Genomic DNA, 20,309 nt, shown 5'->3' with positions numbered 1-20,309 from the left:
AACATTAATCTCAATAGAGCACTGACTAGCCGCGATCATTTGTGCGACAGTGCAAACAAAACGAGCAACCGCCGGATCCGCCGGGTGGCTCTATTGCGATCTTTCGCGCCGATCGAGCGACTTCGCAACTTGGCGGCCCGTGGGGGGATGTGTTGAGCGGGCTGGGGGAGGGGCTATGGTGAGTGAAAGCGTTTTAAATTTAATCGTGCCCTCAGTCGGACGCTGCGTTCGGCCGAAACACCTCCGCTGCTGCACGGAGACCCTTGTTTAACACCAGCGCATAGTATTACGTTGCGCAAGCTAGTAAGCTGGGGAACGGGTAGAATGGAGTACCATTCTACCCGTTCAGAAGAACATAAATACACTGTTGAAGCTTGAGAAAGAGTAGACCTGGTATTCATTTGTTAGCGATTTCACTCAAATGCATTATTCATTTAATTTGGGTCAATTTCAAATAAATTAATTTATGTGCATCGAAATGTTTGCGAACAACTTTTCTGTCACGTAATTTCTTGTACGTGGAATAGAGAACTTAATTAGAAGGCTGGCTCAGACGTCGATTAGAACGATATCTTTATGGACATAATTATCAACAATTGCACAGAGTACTTTAAAGTGAACTAATTTATTTGCATTTCTGAATGTACAGAGATTATAATTTATTTATTTACGCAATTTGTTAATTAATGCGATTACATTGTAACTGAGCAACAAGAACAGGACGAATCTATTACATAAAGCCGACTGCCATACTCACTACTAAAGCAAAACAACTGCGTATTGGTATAAATGACATTATACATGATTAAATGTTATTAATGTGATACCAAGATTTAGCGTTCAAGAAGTTGAGGAAGGTTGCAGATATACATGATATGCCAAATTGATGGATCGATAAGTCGGTTTTCTACTTCATACTTTTAAATATATTACTTCATACTTATTTACTGTATTAAATACAAAATAAAATTATAACCATATGTATCGAGGTACTTAACACTCATAATACAACTTTTTAATAAATAGAATAACCTGTTTTACCTGAATAAAGGCCAATATTAAGGGCCAAGGTGATCCGTTGATAATGCTAATGGGCTGCCATTAACATATTAATTTGTAAAAATATAGGATATCGGATGCTGTTTTGTATGTTTTTGTCCAAAACAAAAATTGACTCCGTTATTAACATTCTTCCTGTGATAATTTTATTACCAATTAGTAATATAATATTTTTATAAAAGATGGATTTTGATGTTTAACATATTTAACATTTTTTTCGAAGCGAGTCATCTTAGTCCTAAAGAGTGGGAATACAATGGATTACATCCAGCAGTGATCTTCTAACAACGGGTAGACTACATGCTCGGTCTCTATTTTTATTAAGAAAAAGGTATATTTTTAGATTGCAAATAGCAAAAATTGAAAAGCTTTTATATAAATACGTTACTTTCGCTACCCTTTCAAGTTTAACAGGACTCCTTGTGTCCCTTGAGACAGATTCCTATATTTTTTTAATAACTCCATGCGCTGTTGTCGCTACGTGCTTTTGACCCTATTGACTACATACAACAGTATATTTTTACTGAAGTTAAACAGTTGTGAAGCAATTTGCTACCGGGGAAGATCACAAAGTAACCACCCGCGTCCCGTGGCAGCGGCGTGCCAAGCTCCACAAGCGCACCGCCAACACTCCGAGCTAGTAACTTGTTTACAAAACAAAATGCACGCCGCTCACGTTCAGCCTTACATTTCAATTTCTCTCTGCCTTGCAACGTGCGATGCACATGTCATATGCTGGCAAGTTTTAGGACACGCTTTATGTAATTGACATTTTAGGAATAACGAGAAGGCTAATGATAATTATTTAATGAGCATATCCACAGAGAGAGTTTGCCAAAACAAAATGGTTGTCAATCTTGCTTTTGATAGATGTTGTCTAGTTTGCTTCTAGATAGCGTATCATTTATGCAATGTTAGAGGTAGCGCGGAAGATATGTCGTCATACTTTTTCATACTTCATACCTTAAATGCATTTGTAAAAAATAAAAATATAAGTAACATTTTAATACGCATAAAGTCATAGTGCATGATTCAATTTGCCTTCTTATAGTTCTTATGCTACCCCGAATATTGTAATCTGGTAAGAAATAATAACAAATTCCTAACCAAATACAACTGCACCACATCACACAATATGATTATCGACAATATTCCGTAACAATGTACTTAAAACAGACAATAATCGATGTCCATAAGTGGCGTCGAGTAAATGTTTGGCGCCGTCCGAGGGAGAGGTAGCGGGTTCGGCGTTATCTTGACCCACATACGACGACCGCGTACACGGCCGGCGTGTCGCGCAGCGTATGTCGCTGATCAGTCGGAATGTCGTGTCGCCGGCGCAGCGCACGTTCATTGTTGGAAAATAATGAAGAAAAGATTGGAAACGGAACAAGAGTTTCTGATGAGAAGGAAGCCCTTGTCTCTTTCACTGTTATCAATTTATTGTTGCCGCAAAGTATTTACTAATTGTCTGTCGACTTGCAATTTTTGCTGGCTATTTTCTTTCACGTTCCATTGTAACGGTGCTTCTGAATTCGATTATATCAAAAGCCCACCCTGCACGACGAAAAACAAATAAAGTCCTTGAAAGCCTCGACCTACTTCGAACAAAGACGCGAAATACATCATCAGTTCAGTGGAATTTAAAACGAACGAAATGAACGGAATGTGTCTTAAAAATAATAAGGCATTAAAGACTCCTTACAAGTGAAACCGACCGACCAATAACAGCGCGACAATGTTTTCCTCGTCTCATCAAAACGCGACCTTGACCCGGAATGTGTGGTAATATAAAATAAGGGAAAAAGGACGACTTATGCCAGTTATGCAGTAATCGATCGAGGTCAAGGGCCCTTATTCAGTATTGCGAATTTGATTGATCATTTACATCACACGTGTATCCCGTTTGACGTACTAACTTTGACGTCAGTTGATACCTAACGTAGAACGTGTGGTAAAAACCAAATGTAGAAACGGCACTTGCTAGATACAGTAGACAACCTTCTAATAATATCATTTAATTTGGAAGTAAAATATACGTTTGTAAACAAAATATTATTATAAGAAAATGAAGGGTACATTTTCTTGTTAAATATCAGAGAAGTTTAGCAAGGACAAAATGTAGGCGAAGGGCGTTGCGAGCCCGCAGCGCCGGGTCCCCCAAGGACGAGCTCGCTATCACATAGTCGTTACCCGCAACAAAGTAGGGAACATTTCACTAACTGTTGGCGACACGTGAAACATTATCTATGCAATCACAGCGAACATAGTCACGAATGTGAGGTGACCGTGAAATTTAGAGCTTCCTATTTTTTTCCGAATTTACAAATAAATTCTATTGCTTGGTTTCACGCATTGCTATCACATAAAATCGAGCAATGTTTTCAAGCATAGATGTGACAGGGACTTAAAAACATATGATAATAGCAGCACGACCAATAGAGTATGGTGTAGTTGCTAAGGAAAATACTATTGCTGACAATCTATTTACATATCAATGTTATACTCAGTATAGTATTTTAATGAGTGGAAAAATACAAAAAGCAAGAAAACACAATATTATGTTAACACCATCGCAAACGCTATCGTTTATTTTCATTTTAGGACAATCGATGAAAAAACGTACCAACTTTTTTCCTCAACCAAGGAAAGGGAATTAATACAATCGAAAATATACCACCATGTTCAATATATAGATTGTAAACATACAATAACGATATCCAGATGGAACGCAGGTTAACGACTATTCGCAATACTTACGAGTGGAAAGATACTACCAAGCATACGTAGTGAGGTTGGCAATAAACGTGGGCCGCAATCAAGACGCGATAACGTTGCCGCAAACGCTATCAGCGCCGATAGAGCGGTGACGTGCCGCTGGTGGCCTCAGGGCTTTGAGGTATTGTACACGACAATTTGGTTATCTTAATAGAATACACAAAACATTCAAACAGCGCTTATTTTTATCCGAGCGAATCATTTGCTGTATCAATAGGATGGAATGAATTGGAATAAAATGGATTTTGTATAAGCCTAGGGGGCATTTACAGATTGTCTGCCACTTACAATACTTTTCCATACTACTTTCGGATTGGAACACGAGCTCAACTGAGATCTTGGAGCTCGGTTCAGAAGTTAGCAAGCAAATAATGCGAAGCGGCAAATATGACTGCAAAAGAATTTCTGCATTGTTAAGTGTTGCTGCGTTCCAGTTTGAAGGGTGTGTACGGGAGAGACACGAGGTGTTCAAACTTAATTTGTGACCTTAGGCAGAACTTCAATTCTATTTAGGGTTGATTAATTAATCATACGTATGAGCGTTAATGACGATTTCCAATTCCCAGTAGGTCCGCACGCTACTTTGTAACTTCAATTTCATAGCAACCTTATCAGTTATCACCACAAAATTCTCTAGCACTGGCGTTATCGCGGCCTATGAATACTAAATTGTATTAGAGAAGCGGCAATTACTGCTGTTTCGAGTGCAGCGGTACTCGCCGATATCGACGGTAATCGCCACCGTTCTCGCTCGGACCTTGATAGCGGGTGACGACGCGATAGTGTATCGGCGTGCAGACGAGACACCCGCGACACAACAAACCTGTTGGAAATGAGGTTATATACACACCAGTTTGCATAATATCCTACAGATTCGAGTGGACCCGGGGAAATCATTTTGAGTTTATATCGGCACTTAAGCGATTCGGTAGCGTTTTCGGTTGTCATTTTTAATAGATAATAAAATACGTTATAAGTTTTTTGTGTTCCTTCCATATAAACATATTTTTGTTTACGTTTTCTTATATATGTTATTGATTTGCAGTTATGTAGCTGTATAAAATGTTAATTATTTCTATTTTAGATAATAATTTCCTCAATAAATTTGGAATGAAAAATATAAGTTCATAAACTGCAAATCTTGCAATAGTTAATATAGTTAAGTGAATATATGACTATAGTAAGTATTGTATTGCATTGAGTTAATGTATGCGGAACGACTTTTTTGCGGCTAAAAATGACATTCCTTTAGAGGGAGTTGCCGTATAGCTTGGTCGCATTTCAGCAACCTTGGCTCCGTTACCGAATATTTTGGTGCAGTCTTGTTTACTTGAGTTCCACACCACAATGTAGCCCGCTGCCAGTTATAGACCAGCTGTTCCACCCATTACGACGTCCGCATCGTCAGGATGAAAGCGAAATTTCCTTGCACACGTTAAAGAAATGTTTACACCTGTACCAGTAAATACAAATCTCATCTGAATCGATACAAATTTTGCGATATTTAGAATGATCTTAATATGTTTTATAATACGTTAATTCTTTTGAATACTTTTACACTTGCAACTATGTTAACAGGAAAAGCGAATAGGTTATAATTATGACAACACGATAAAGTCTAATTATAAATTAATGAAACTGTGGTGTGTTCAATAAAAGCACGGATGTGGGGCGATAATGACGGGCGACGCGGCGTTTTTCAATATCACAAAATAGATTTTTACACCGAATTTATCGGTCGCATAAACAACTACATTGAACAGACGTTTGTGCACTTTCAGCATCCTGCAGAGCTGAATTTAGAAAAAAATGCGCTTTACGTATCGTACAAGTTATATTATGATATAAAAATATATGTATAGTCCATTCGGAATATTATAAACTGTGTATTACATAATAAATAATATGTCATTTTCTTATGAATTACAACTAATACACCCGAATATATTTATGGATCCTCCTTAAACATAGTCTTAACTGGCACAGTTCTAATATAAGAGAAATGAGCTCATTCCGAGTAAAATTGAAGTCGTGCTCAGTATGCAGCGAGATAAGGGGCGGGTGGGAGAGTTCGTCAGATATCATGAATAAGTTAGGGATGAATTTGGGCGGTCAATGGACATTGTCGCCGCTGCGGCGCCGGCGGAGTTATGAAAGCTAAATATTAAGGCGTCATTGCGCTCGTCATAAATAAAGGGATGATAAAGAGGGACTAAGTATTGCTGCTTCATGGGGAAGCTTATGCTGAGGGCAACGATGATAACACGAATTTAGAGCGTTGTATCTCAGCTCTACTATAGTACCTTCCTGTTATTTTAGTTTAATATTTAGTGTAGAACATAGATAATTAAATTATTTACATTTCGTCTATCTTGTTAGATAATAATGTTATCTAACTTATCATAGGTTTGGCGCTAAATGCTAGTCAGGTTTTTAACAGCCATTTGATTATAGAGTTAAGTGTAACACAATGATGGAAGAGGTACTAAAACCACACAAAGTCAGTGAGGCATTGTCGGGGGTAAGTACCGACAAATGTTTAAAGAACAAAGGCGAGGCAGGTAGTAGCAATATCTATGGGCGATCGCAGCGGCGGAGGCCCGGCCATGGGAAAGCCAAAGATTACGACCATTCATAAACGGTTGAATAAGCGCGCGGGCGCAGCGCCGCGACCCGCGCGACATCTGTCAGCCGGCGTTACTCCGCACTCACCGTTCACTGTGACTACTTTAATTATGGATTCTCTACGCTTTTCACAATTAAATGTCTATTTTGTAAACGTTGCAACACTTGCAACAATCACCAACCGACTAATGTTTATTTATTTATGTTATATACACTTATTGAAATTCACAATCCAGTAATGACTATAGGATTACTGAAAGTTACTTTTTAACGATATTTCGGTCAGTTCTCGATATGTGTAATGTTACCTAAATTAATATGAAATGAGAGTAATTTAACGTTATTTAAATAACAGCACAGAAGGTTGCGAAATAGTCGTACAAACTCCTAATTTTCAAGGCAAGCGAGGACTCGTTTATTTACGTATCAGATGCGGTAATATCGAGATACGAAGATTTTTTGACATTACATATATGTAATAATTAACTTTAATTATTATAACAAGCGTAATATTTACTTCATTAAAAACTTAGTTTTCGAATACAATATTCTTATATATTCTTATGGGGTATAAAATCAAAATTGAATAGCCAAGACGGAATCAGATGCGAAAATGTTAACAATTTGCAGTAAGTGGTCAAGAATTGAATTCTATGCCTATTTGCATGCCCTTTCCATTATATGTATTACACATTATTACATGTATAAACTCGAACCGTCCGTCCCTTTCACTCGGTAGTAAGCGAAGTACGACCGTCGCGAGGCGTTTCATTAGTAAGAGTACTGTAACAATATTAGTGGTGCTCAAGTATTTATGAATGCGTGCTAATTTTATGCGGATTAATGATTTTATTGCACACCGCATTCGCATACAAGCGGCTCGTAACTGCACTATGTGCGTCCATACGATTATAATAAAGACGGTGTAAAGGGGATTTACGTCAGTCTATTTATTACGTTGTCAATGGTATTTGCGCAAATACATCCTGATATTATTTCCATGGAATTTTTATCATATAAAACTGTTTATTCAAATGATATGAATATTTAAAGTCGTCCATAGCGTCAATTAAGTTAATAGCTTACTTCTAAAGAAAGTTAAAGGAAATATGAATGTCTGTAACTGACAAGATATGTCGAATGACGTGATGAAACTATTATTAAGTAATGTATAAAAAACATATTTATAGATTATACTTATTTGCAAAACGTGGTAATTTATCATAAAAATCGTGTCCGTTACACATTTCTGGGTCATTTAAGACAATCGGTTTTCTAGTCATAACAATATAATTAGGGTCTATACTGTGGCAACAAATCAATCAGTGAGTTCCTTCAAATTACAATTTCAATCATCAAATAGTAATTATTATTTTGGTCTTAAGACTGTTCGGACGATATAATTTGAACTGTAGAACCAGAAACTTATGAGGCAGTATATACAAGATCGTTACACAATTTTTAGTCGACATTCCTTGGGCATGCAAAGCGTAGTTTGTAAATCATGTAGGACCGACAGTGCTATATTCGAATATTGTTCAAATTACGATATAACAATATACATATAATTATAGTTTTCGAGTGGCATTATTATCTAGCGGTGAATAAGTTAACTACACCGTACTATTCGTTACGAAAACCCCATAGATACCTATCGACCTTCTGTGAGTACTCGTCATTTTTTGCGTTCACCTCTAATCTAAGACTGAGATAATTTGTATTCTACGACCCGTTCTGTACAAGTTGACAACTGTTCTGGCAATAGTAATAATGTAAACCAATCCTTAATGTAAACCATTTAAAGTAATAAACAAAGGTCAACGGCTACGTAAAAATACGTAAACCCAAGGTGAGGCGGTGGGTCTTTAGCTCATAGTAAACATCTAAGAAAAGTTAGCCATCTGCATTATAAAACTTCCCAAGGTCGCGCTCCTAGATGCTACGCTTTGCCTTAGATAACGCAGTCCTATCGTGAAGTATACTGGTCAGGAGTGTTTTGTGATTAGCAGAGATTTTTTTAATTGAAATGCCAGACAGATTGGAAGCAAGAAAATTTGCATATTTGTTATTATTTGTGATAATTGATTTCCTACATTTCCGCTAGCTGCTGGTATGTGGCCCAGTGTAAACATGTCATAAAACGACGTTATAATGACGAATACTGTGGAACGCATTAAGCGCTTACTGTTTAGATCTAATCGAGTCTAATTATTTTTTTATTACAAATAATATTGTGTAGATGTGATCGGGTAAAACCCGCGCGAATACTGCCAGAGAGAAGCGGCGAAGGCATGAAGTAACATGTAAATAATGTTGTTTTTGAGTGTGCATTCTGTACATAAAAGTAGATGCGCGTGCGATCTACTAAAGAAACGAGTGTATTGAACCCGGCGCAATGTCAGCCTAGTAGGCCGATGCGTCACCGGCTCACCGGCCGACCGGGCCGATGTGAACGAGAGAATTCCACACGACAAAAGGCGCGGTGGCCGCAAACGACGCATAAATAATTAGACAATAAGCAGGCAGGGCAAGAAATCAGTAATTTGTATCGCGCGAGATAGGCGGAGCGCAGAGGGAGACGGCAGACGGGTGCAGGCGCGCGCCGCCGCGGCGCGGAGATGTGGCAACGCGTCAGGTGGAAATGGCGCCGGGCTGCTCTCCGCCGAGGACGACCGACCGCCCCCACCCTCCCCTCGCACCCCGTCCCCACGCGCCCGCCGCTAATCCTCACCCGAACACAATCTGATAAAATTCGCGCCAGCTATGAATGTTACGCAAAGCGACTCCACACTACAACAAGACGATAATGAATGACCCGAGCGTTTCTTTATTCATAAACATTGTCACTATCATAATTTATGTCGCAGCACCGAATCGAACCGAGCGCGGTAGTAAGAATGTAAGTAATAAGAAAGTTATTTCCTCGACCTGGCGAAACTAGTCCCGCGAACGCATTACGGTCCGCGTTACGGCCAGGTGAATTCAAAATGACCTCTATGGGCCGGTGGCTTCTTGTGGCCTCGCTCACCGAATGCGATGACTTTTTGTGGGTTAGCAACGCGACATGACTCCTCTGTTGGGAGTACGATGCCAGGATGACTAACAGCTAAGCGTCATTACCCGTCTGAGCATGGATTGTTCAATTCTATTTGAAATATTTAACGCAACAGATCGATTCTACATTCATATCACACTAAGGTGAATTTTGTATATCACCGTCAACTAACGATAATTGGACCGTTTGGACATCGTGGGTTCAACATTCACCAACAACAAAACCTTTAATACGATACGGACTAACAATAGCACGCACTAATATTATCATGATAATCGTAATGATTTCGAAAGAAAAGTACCTACGAGTTCTTTCATCAATGTAAAAGTGACTTACCAAGGCGAAGAAGTTTGTGTGGCAATCCTCGAGACTTGCACCGTTTGTTTGGTGATTTTGATGCGTCATGGTAGTCCGGGGCACTTCATTTTCATATCACAACACTAAAAACGGGTTCAATCTTAAAGAAACCACTCAAAATCTTAAAATCATCACCGACATTTAGTGAAGTTTTCACCTTTCAATGGCGACTGGAAAATGGCGGATAGGAAACAACAACCCAAGCCGACAGTGTCGCTCACTGCGGCTAAAATAGAAACTAATTCCGTTCAGAAACTTGAAGACGTTCCTTTGCTTGTATATAATTTTAAAAATACTATATGTAACAGAAATACGTTATTCTTAAAATATAGTAGAAACAATTGCCAAAATATAGAAATATTAATCAATTAATTAATATTAAGAAAAAGTACAGTTGATGAAACATACAAAGTTAACTTTTGCTTTCAAACGATACTAAAATGACAGTTCTCTAATCTGTCACTCAAAAGAAATTGTAGACAAAAAAATTTTTTAGAGGTTATGTTATGTTTCGGTTTTCGAAGATAAAATAAATTTAAAAATTGCTTCTGTAGTCATTAATAACGTATTGCAAGTCTTATTTTAAACTTAAACACAATGTTTAAAAACTTTTTATTGCCTATGACAAGGATAAACTTTCAGGTCTGATCATTATTTATTTTAACCTATTTTTTATATTACTACTTGTTACTGTTTGCTTATACTCCTATTAAGTTTAAAATTATAAACATTTACTGTGAGTGCAAACTACCAAACTGGTTTAAGCTGTCGCGACGCTTTTTTTTACCAAAATTATAGAATGTGGAATACTACTAAAGTGCTACTTGAGAGAGACCACTAGCAGAAAAACACTAGGCTAAATTATATAACTAATTAAATGTAAGAAAATGTTTAAAAGTAAAGTAAAATCTTAATTTTGTCCTCTATAAGAATATACATAGGGAGAGTACAGAGAGTTGGTATATTCCAACTTTAAATTGCTTTGCAATAACTATGTAATTTAGAGTACTATGTAATCTAAGGCGTAAAAATCAAATGCTGGTTTTACAAAATACTTTTATGTCTGTATTGCTTATTGGAAAGGTTACAGTTAAATTGGCATTTTTATAAGGTTTATAATTTCTTAAGGGAATATACTACTAATATATCATCACTACTAATGTATCAAGAACAAGAATAATGCCATTATTAAGTGACAATTGTTTGTCCTCCTAATTGAGTCAGGAACAATAATTAATATTAATTAACTAGCTGACCCGGCAAATGTTGTATTGCCATATAAATAAAAAAATGTTAAGGGTGAACAACTCTTATTACTTAGGGATATGAAAAATAGATAGTAGCTGATTCTCAGACCTACTGAATATGCATATAAAATTTGGTGAAAATCAGTAAAGCCATTTCCGAGGAGTATGGTAACTAACACTGTGACACGAGGATTTTATATATACAAAAATATTTCTATAATTTTGTTTATTTACAGGTGACCTCTATAAGATGTGTACAAAAAAAGTTCCCAAAAACAGATAAAAAGATGCAAGCTGCTGCTGAATCCTTAGCTGCTAGGGGGTAATGTTTATATAATAAAAGATAATATTATATTGAGGGCATGCTACACTTTTAATGTACCTGTAAGGTAGTTTTTTTATAGATTTTTCGTTTTAAATTAGTATGTTATAACTCAAAATATAGATGTTTAATGTACAATTTAAGATGGAAGCTTATACCTAACAATGAATGATTAACCTTTTCATTATTTGTATGCTATTCTAGGTTCCTCCGTCCAACTAAGGCATGGGATCCGCCCACCAACATTGAGGAGACCATTCTCAAAATTTGCATCAGCAATGGCTTGAAAGAGGACTCCGAGTTTGAATCCCTCGATGTCAAGTTTAAAGTCCTCAAGGAATGCTTTACAGAAACTGGTTATAGTGTTCCTAATTCCCTACTGCACAGTATTGAAACAGTTGGTAAGATTAACTCAGTGATTTTTTTTCTTAAATTATTTTTAATGTACTATGTCATAGATAAATATGTATGAGACACATTTTCAATGATACATAGCCTTTAGTGATTTTATTGGTAACCTTAATTGTAATTTTATCATTAAATGATGTAAACAAAACTTATACAGTTATACAATAGTTATTTTAGTAGAGTTTAAATGTTTTTAGAAAAATCCTTTCTTTTATTTCCTGTTATTGTGTTTCAGATAATCTCCTGGAGTTCTATGAAACACCAGTAGATGTGCATACACCATTTGATGCTCTGAAAAAAATGGAATTACCAAAGAATTTGCACATACAAGAAGATTATGTGAGATTTCATCCTGGTAAGTACATCACACTGTATAATTATGTCACACTGTATAATTATGTCACCGAAGTAGTTAGGTTATTAAAATAACTAGATAGTATCACAGTAAACTGCAATTAGGACAATATATTGATTTACTTAACTTTATATCCAACCATCTATGTGGTTCAGCTGGTTGGAAATGCCAAAGATTTAGTCTATACTAAAACTTACAGTAGCTATATAGTCATGGTATTAGACATATTTGTCCTTCAACTTTTTTAAAATTTATGCAGAGTTCTATGTATATGATTTATGAATTAGGTGTCTGTTTTGGTTATAGGTTATTGAGTGTATTTGCTACTTTTTGTGTATTATTGAAATTTCCAGTATGGAATTATGAATTTAGAAATTATTTTTGCTACTTATATTGGAACAATTCTATAATTTCTATTTTTGCCATTTGCTGGTGGAACCCTAAAAGTTGTTTAGATATCTTTATATTGGGTATACATATTATATTTGATTTCCACAATGATAATGTTAAATTTCTGTGAACTGGTAACTGTTAATTTGATTAGTGATACCACTTGTATCACTAATCAAATAATATTTTAATACTAAATAATAATTGAAACTTTTTATTTTTCAGATAAGGACACATTATTTAATGGAGTCTCGGCATACCCAAGGAATTCTACAATAGTGACTGGTCTGAAAGCAAGAAAGAAGTATGAGGGATACACTGCTAAGAGATCCTGGCCTTGAACTATGATAATACAATATTAGTATTTAACCAACCTTAGCTTGTAGATAATTTGCTAAATAAATAAAATTTTAAATGTTAAACGTTTTTTTCTTCTTCATGTCAGTTCATGTTGGTACGGCATGTTATTTTAATCAGAAGATGCACTTGTTTTATTAATAATGGTCTGTAATATTTTAAGACATGGAATAAGCTCTTAAAACTTATATTAAGTTTTTTGAATACGAATACCTCTTCACTATTAATACTCCTCTGTAGCCAGTCTTCAGAGGACATCCCAGTAGTTACTATATTGTCCTATAGGATTGTAATAACTAAGTACATAATATTTAGATACATTTCAGAGAGGTACTCTTACTTGTTTTCTGTAAAATTTATTATTAAAGATAATTCTATTTTTATTACTGTACGAACAATGACATTTTATACTAGACACGTTATACGCCCGCTAACTTAAGAGAAAACTTGAGCGAAACTGCTTTGATAGCACACATGCACGTTTTTTATTTTACTTACCTTTACTACATAGACAAATGTTCTATAAGGGACAGAGCTATTAGAACAATGTGATAAAAAAAGACAACTAGTGTTTGACCTTGCGTTTCAAGTCTACGCAAACGTAAATATTGACCATGGAATATAGTGACCAATGATTACTTCAGTCAAAACGGGACATCGATTTTTTTAAGTCAAATACTTTTTACTTGAAAAAATATAGTTAAATACTAAAAAACACGCTTTTATGATAAAATTAACTAAAAAGTAGAAAATAATTTTCAATCTATGAATCATTTAAGGAACAGTAAATAGTATAATTGTGGAAAAAATGTGGGGCGCTTTTTACAAAACTGGTAAATGGAGCACCCCATGTTTTTTTTCATAATTATACTATATACTGTTACTTAATTGACAATGGCAACGGTTCATTTCGGAGACAACGGCACGAAGCATCGGAAAAAGGGACTGTCCCGTTAAAAACGGGACGTATGGTGGCTATCCCATTGATACGCATGCTTGTCAAAGACAATGAAATAATGGAACAGAAGGTAAAAAATGTCCAAAACTGTCGATAATAGTTTTAGTACGTCGTTTACGTAGAAATGTTATAGTACAGTTTAACTAAATAAATAATTATTAAATAAAAATATAATTTGAAAGAATGTATCTATACAGATGTATCGACTGGTTTAAAATATACGATTTAAAAATAGTTTATATTTATTATCATAGATTAGTAAATATTACTTACTCCTAACAAGAAAATGTACCCAGTTTTGAGAATTGAAATAGTTCTGTAAAAAAGTTTTGCCACGTCTCCGTGCTAAAATGTCTCTAAAATATTTGAAATAATTATTTATTTATTATGTAAATTACGCAGTATTAGTTATTTATTCGTATATTTTCTCTAAAAATGTTTTTATTTGTCAAGAATTCAAAAAAAGAACTTACTATTAAGCCGTTGGTGGCTTATTTCAATTTCAAGGCGGCGAAGTATCTTTACTAATCTATGTTTATTATTATCAGTTTTATTTTACACACGACCATTAATTGCAAAGTTGTGTAAATTTTATAAATGTACTAGCTGACCCAGCAAACATTGTGTTGCCATATAAATAAAAAAAATGTTAAGGGTGAACAACCCTTATCACTTAAGAGATATGAAAAATAGATAGTAGCTAATTCTCAGACTTACTGAATATGCATATAAATTTTGGTGAAAATCAGTAAAGCCGTTTCGCAGGAGTAGGTACAGTAACTAACATTGTGACATGAGAATTTTATATATAAGATTCTGATTTTACCGTGGTCTTTTTGAGGATTAATTTCTGGCTATACAAAGATTATTTATTAAATTATGTTTAGGTTAAGGAAGAAATACGACCTTAATGATTGAAATATTTATTCAATTAAAGAAATTTTAAAATACCGTATATGTCGACGATATCCCACTACCGCACTTTATTAATAAACTGAACGAAACTACTTTAATATGAGAATCACTTTTATTCACTTTTATTTACAATTCGGGCAGAGTAACGGCTTACACGACTGATTAAATGCGAATGTACCACGCTCTACCAGCGCGTGGACTTAAATACTACTCGAGTGACAAACAGCATAAGAACTACCTCACATCACTTGTTTTGTTATAACAAGTGACGTGATTCACAATAAATTTAACTGTTAATAAAATAACATTATATAGAAAATATTGTTTTAAAAATACGAGAATAAGTATTTTAATATTATTATAATTTACATAATTTATTTGGTATGACTAACAAAGTGTTTTGAAGTACTACCGGAAATCGTCCATATTTTAATGTAAATATTAATTCCACATTGACAATCAAAATTGACATAATAAAAATGAATAATGAATTTTATGTTACTCCAAATAATTTATCTTACACAAATTATATTTGTTTTAATAAACAAGCGCGTTACAACACGCAAACATTCCTTACAAGTTTTCATAAATCGCCAAAAGAGGGCGCTACTAGTAGGATGCAAATTAACTAAGTTTTGTTTATAAAACAATAAAATTGGAGTCATAATAATCTTAATTGATTTTTACTTTGAAGGTTTGCAACAATATGAATTATTAAAAATAAATTACAAAATCAATGTTTTAAAATCAGTCGAAAGAATCAGTGCAATGTCTAAGAGACATTGAGGTTAGATCAATAACAGTATTGTAATTACGAATAATTATTTTAAACATTAAATATTATAATATAAACGTAAGATACAGATTTACACCCATAAATAATAATTTAAACATTAAATGTTATAATATAAACATAAGATACTGATTTGCGCCCATACGGCCATACTGATTCCAGCGCGTCCCTTGCGCTGTTTTACATTACAACATAATATCAAACAAACAAAAACATTACAACATAATATTTTCTTTCTTTCTTCTTTCTTCTGATATCATAAAAAAGGCGTCACTCATCACGAGTTCTAGCCAACAATAAGGCATCACCCATCCTGGGATCTAGCCAACAAGACCAGGATCAAGGATACGCATGGTGGCCAGCCAGCGTTTTAGGAAGGATATTTGGATAGGATTATAATATTTAACAAGAACACACGTGAACGCACATACATAAAATAATCATGAAAACCAGTTATATCAACACAATGCCTTTACAGTTTCAACATTATCAAGAGGTGGAGGCATCCCCACGTGGACTGTTCTGTAATGATTGTTGCTTTCACAGCACGACTCATAGACCAGGAAAAGGAAACGCATGGTGATCAGCCAGCGTCAGGGAAAGGAAATGCGGAAAGGAATTAAATAAAGCGTAGTCACAAATTGTTTCAAAGTTCTCATTTACAAGATCATCCGCCCATACGCATCTTTCTTTTTTTTTTTTTTTTTAAAGAAAATAATTTGTTACAAAAAATAGAAATGAAGGTTCGGCGGTCCAAACTGTGGCGTTGTGGCACCCAAGGACCACGCGCGCTCCCCGACCACTCACTTGCAGCAGGTATCGACAAACCGCCCCTGATGTCTCTCCAGCTAGTGCCATCTCTTACTTAGCGCACTCGAACCAACCCTCCACTGGCCATCCACGGTATGGCCATCGTGACAAGTCAAACGTCCTCGTGTGCTGTTCCTGTAAGGCAGAAAAACAAACGGCGAATATTAGAATTTCCGCTCGGCCAATCCTGATTAACTTGTATTAAGGTTATTCGCCACGCTAAAACTAAAAGACTAATGATGAATAGTTTATTTCAAATCACATGAATCTCTCAACGCACAATACAACCGTACTCAATTTCGACCTCTTTTACATTACTATCACTTTTCTAATTAAACAAAATTTTACACAAAATCGATCGGTCGCATTGTCTGTATAAGATTCCACATTTTCTACAACACCATTTAAACAAAAGAATTAGTCCCTTAACATTAAACTCAAACGCGTAAAATAAATTCCAACGAACTATTATTAATATATTTTTTTTTTGTTTTTTTTTTTTTTTTATATAAACTAAGAGCTTAGCTGACCAATTCCTTCTAATTACTAAAATTACTTAGACCAAATACATCAAATAATTAGAGACATTTAACCACTACATGTGATTGATGGATAACCCAGTAACCTCTTGTTACTTTTTATTAACGCAAATCCACTTACATGAATACACATAGTTTCTACTGAAACTAGACCTCCGCCATAGCTGCCTGCCCACCGCATAATACGGCTACACGACAACCTCTGGTACAGTCCGATCAAAGTGCTTTCTCAAGTTCTCAAGTCATTATTGTAACTACTTTAAATAAATTTAGTCAGCTTAGCACCAATTACCCCGTAATATACCCTATTTGTATATAGAAAAACAAAATGACAGAAGTCTGGAAGTTCATCAAGGACATTAAAACCCAAATTTTAAATGTTCTAACCTAAATCACCTTCACCTTGCTCAATGCAACACACCGTTAAATTCAAACACGAGCGCCACTGAACGCTACGGTATCGTATCTTCGCTGAACCCATATCACAAACACATCTATTAAGCCTTTACCAAAGAAAACTATTCGCTTCATCAGAAAAAGAAACGAGGGACCTAATGAATCGGCTTGAGAGTACAAGCTTGGACTTTGGCCTTTTGATAAACAGGAGCAAAACTAAAATTATGATAATCGACCGTTCTGAGTCACTACAATGAACAAATCTGCTCAGCGACTTCGAAATCGTCAAGGAATTTCAATACCTGGGGTCAGTCATTAATGATAAAGGAAACTGCGAAACTGAGATACGATGCCGCATCGGTATGGCTAAAACGGCAATGAACCAACTTAACAGGGTCTGGAAGGACAGGAATATTACTAAGCGTACAAAAGTTCACTTAGTTCGTACGTTCGTCTTTTCCATATTCCTCTACGCATCGGAATCTTGGACGCCGAAAGTAGCAGACAGACAAAGAGTGGACGCTTTTGAGATGTGGTGCTGGCGGCGAATGCTAAGAATCCCGTGGACAGCCTTCCGGACCAACGCATCCATCTTAAAAGAATTACACCTAGAGCATTCCCAACGTCTCTCCAGCATTTGCCTGCACCGCATACTTAAATACTTCGGTCATATAGCCCGAAGAAATAATGACAACCTAGAAAAGCTACTGGTGACAGGCAAGGTGGAGGGCAAAAGACCTAGAGGACGCAGCCCAAAACGATGGTCAGACCAGGTATCGGACCATCTAAAGATACCGGTCAGCGAGGCGATACACCAGGCCACTAATCGCAATCTCTGGAAAGACGCTATAAAGCAAAGAATTCACGATCCTCAGCTTGAGGGACCGACTATAGAGAGAGAGAGAGAGAGAGAGAGAGAGTCTCCATTGAGCAACGTGTAGACTATTAAAATTGCATTAATACGACAACCTTCAGAAATTTTGAACAAGAAATGAGTGTACCCGCAAAATCGTAAAATTCGTAATTCGTAAGTAAATTCTTTCCAAACAGTGGTCAAATACTGGTAGCCAAATTATTAATAAACCGTCAAGTACCTCAATTTTTAACACGCTTTTATTAGCTTGGGTTGTACGTTTGTATGTATGTATGTACTAACAGTAACGGAATCTTTGAGCCCGATTTCTATCCACTTTGAACGTCCAGTTTAATTAAAAATTTTGAAGTATTATCAAAAACCACGAATACACGATTTTAACATTTTTGTACCATTGTCCTTATCAATATCCTCAGGATTAACGATTTTCGAGGCGAGAGAAAGCGCCTTATGGAGCGTTCAGGCAAAGTTACTAGATCGATATTTTAAGCTTTGGAAAATAATAATTTTATTTCCCTATAACTCAAATGTACTGAAACATATCTATAATGCCATCTTGTAGAATGATTTTTTTTTAGGATTCCGTACTCAAAGGACAAAAGGATAAAACGAAACCCTCTGCTGTCTGTTCGTGAGTCACAGGGCTTTATCTCTTAAACCGTAATAGATAGAAACTTGATTTTTTTTTTTTTTTTACAGACTGATCATAATGATGGTCGCTATAACAACAAATACTACGAGGGGTGCTTTTCGAAAATTGATAAGTGGAGCACTCCACGCTTCTTTTTTTTTACAATTATACAATTTACTGTTCCTTAATTGATTCCTAGATTGAAAATTATTTTCTACTTTTTAGTTGAGTTTATCATAAAAGCGTGTTTTTTAGTTTTTTGAACTATATTTATTAAAGTATAAAGTCACTTACCGAAAAGGCTCTTACTAACTCACCGCCTTGGTTTTACCAGAGTGAAAAAGTATCCTGCCTTATAGCGACCCGTAACATTGGCCCCTTTACGGTACGTTCGCGGTCAACACAAGTCCAGTGTCGTTGTAATACCACCAATAAGCAGCTATAGTAGATTCTTAGCCTGTGGACACTCAAACATTAGGTGAACATTATAAAATTACAAGATAGAAATAAATTAAAACAATAGACCACCCAAGATAAGTATCAAAATGACAACGTGTCGCCCGTATGAAATAAACTGTCATACTACACCAGGGTCCACCCCAAAATTACGCTGCTCCATACGTTCAGTCCCGCCATAATCAAAGCATCCAACGGCTGTCAAACGCTTTACCAACGGCATGGCTTCCTAAGGCTTCGTTCAAAGCAATCCCAGGAAAATCACCAAACACGCGCGCCAAATGTGCGCGCCATTGCCCCGAACCAATAAACGTCACCATTGATCTCCATCATGACCATGTGGACACGTAGGTCCATCCAACCGCTGCTGTCGACGATATCCCACTACCGCACTTTATTAATAAACTGAACGAAACTACTTTAATATGAGAATCACTTTTATTCACTTTTATTTACAATTCGGGCAGAGTAACGGCTTACACGACTGATTAAATGCGAATGTACCACGCTCTACCAGCGCGTGGACTTAAATACTACTCGAGTGACAAACAGCATAAGAACTACCTCACATCACTTGTTTTGTTATAACAAGTGACGTGATTCACAATAAATTTAACTGTTAATAAAATAACATTATATTGCAAAATATTGTTTTAAAAATACGAGAATAAGTATTTTAATATTATTATAATTTACATAATTTATTTGGTATGACTAACAAAGTGTTTTGAAGTACTACCGGAAATCGTCCATATTTTAATCTAAATATTAATTCCACATTGACAATCAAAATTGACATAATAAAAATGAATAATGAATTTTATGTTACTCCAAATAATTTATCTTACACAAATTATATTTGTTTTAATAAACAAGCGCGTTACAACACGCAAACATTCCTTACAAGTTTTCATAAATCGCCAAAAGAGGGCGCTACTAGTAGGATGCAAATTAACTAAGTTTTGTTTATAAAACAATAAAATT

At 35.7% G+C, this 20,309-nt stretch overlaps 2 protein-coding genes across 2 annotated transcripts in view; one reads left to right on the top strand and one right to left on the bottom strand.

Moving 5' to 3' along the window:
* Positions 1–10,056, bottom strand: part of skd (mediator complex subunit skuld) — an 89,366-nt gene extending 79,310 nt beyond the window's left edge. The window contains exon 1 of the mRNA XM_073087943.1: positions 9,854–10,056. Coding sequence (XP_072944044.1) covers positions 9,854–9,922 — 69 coding nt within the window. The 5' untranslated portion in view covers positions 9,923–10,056. The remainder of the gene's footprint in view (positions 1–9,853) is intronic.
* Positions 10,057–10,336: 280 nt separating this feature from the next.
* Positions 10,337–13,018, top strand: mRpL50 (mitochondrial ribosomal protein L50). The gene is made up of 5 exons (XM_073087942.1): positions 10,337–10,516; positions 11,358–11,443; positions 11,648–11,844; positions 12,087–12,206; positions 12,822–13,018. Exons 1-5 carry the CDS (start codon positions 10,472–10,474, stop codon positions 12,935–12,937), a joined length of 564 nt encoding a protein of 187 aa, XP_072944043.1. The 5' UTR covers positions 10,337–10,471; the 3' UTR covers positions 12,938–13,018.
* The last annotated feature ends 7,291 nt before the right edge of the window (positions 13,019–20,309 follow it).

The sequence above is a fragment of the Epargyreus clarus genome, unplaced genomic scaffold, assembly GCF_041222505.1.
Source record: "Epargyreus clarus isolate Ecla_fem2 unplaced genomic scaffold, WU_Ecla_fem_2.2 ptg000026l, whole genome shotgun sequence".
In the NCBI taxonomy this organism is placed as follows: Eukaryota; Metazoa; Arthropoda; class Insecta; order Lepidoptera; family Hesperiidae; genus Epargyreus; species Epargyreus clarus.
The sequence above is the reverse complement of the archived record's forward strand: the minus strand, read 5'-3'. Positions and strand labels throughout refer to the sequence as shown.

Bases quoted from the DNA above. Each gene is read 5' to 3' on its own strand.
- mRpL50 (XM_073087942.1), top strand. From the start codon at position 10,472: ATGTTTAAAAACTTTTTATTGCCTATGACAAGGATAAACTTTCAG. The intron at 11,444-11,647 runs GTAATGTTTATA...ATGCTATTCTAG, and splicing joins GAATCCTTAGCTGCTAGGGG to GTTCCTCCGTCCAACTAAGG. The intron at 12,207-12,821 runs GTAAGTACATCA...TTTATTTTTCAG, and splicing joins TTATGTGAGATTTCATCCTG to ATAAGGACACATTATTTAAT.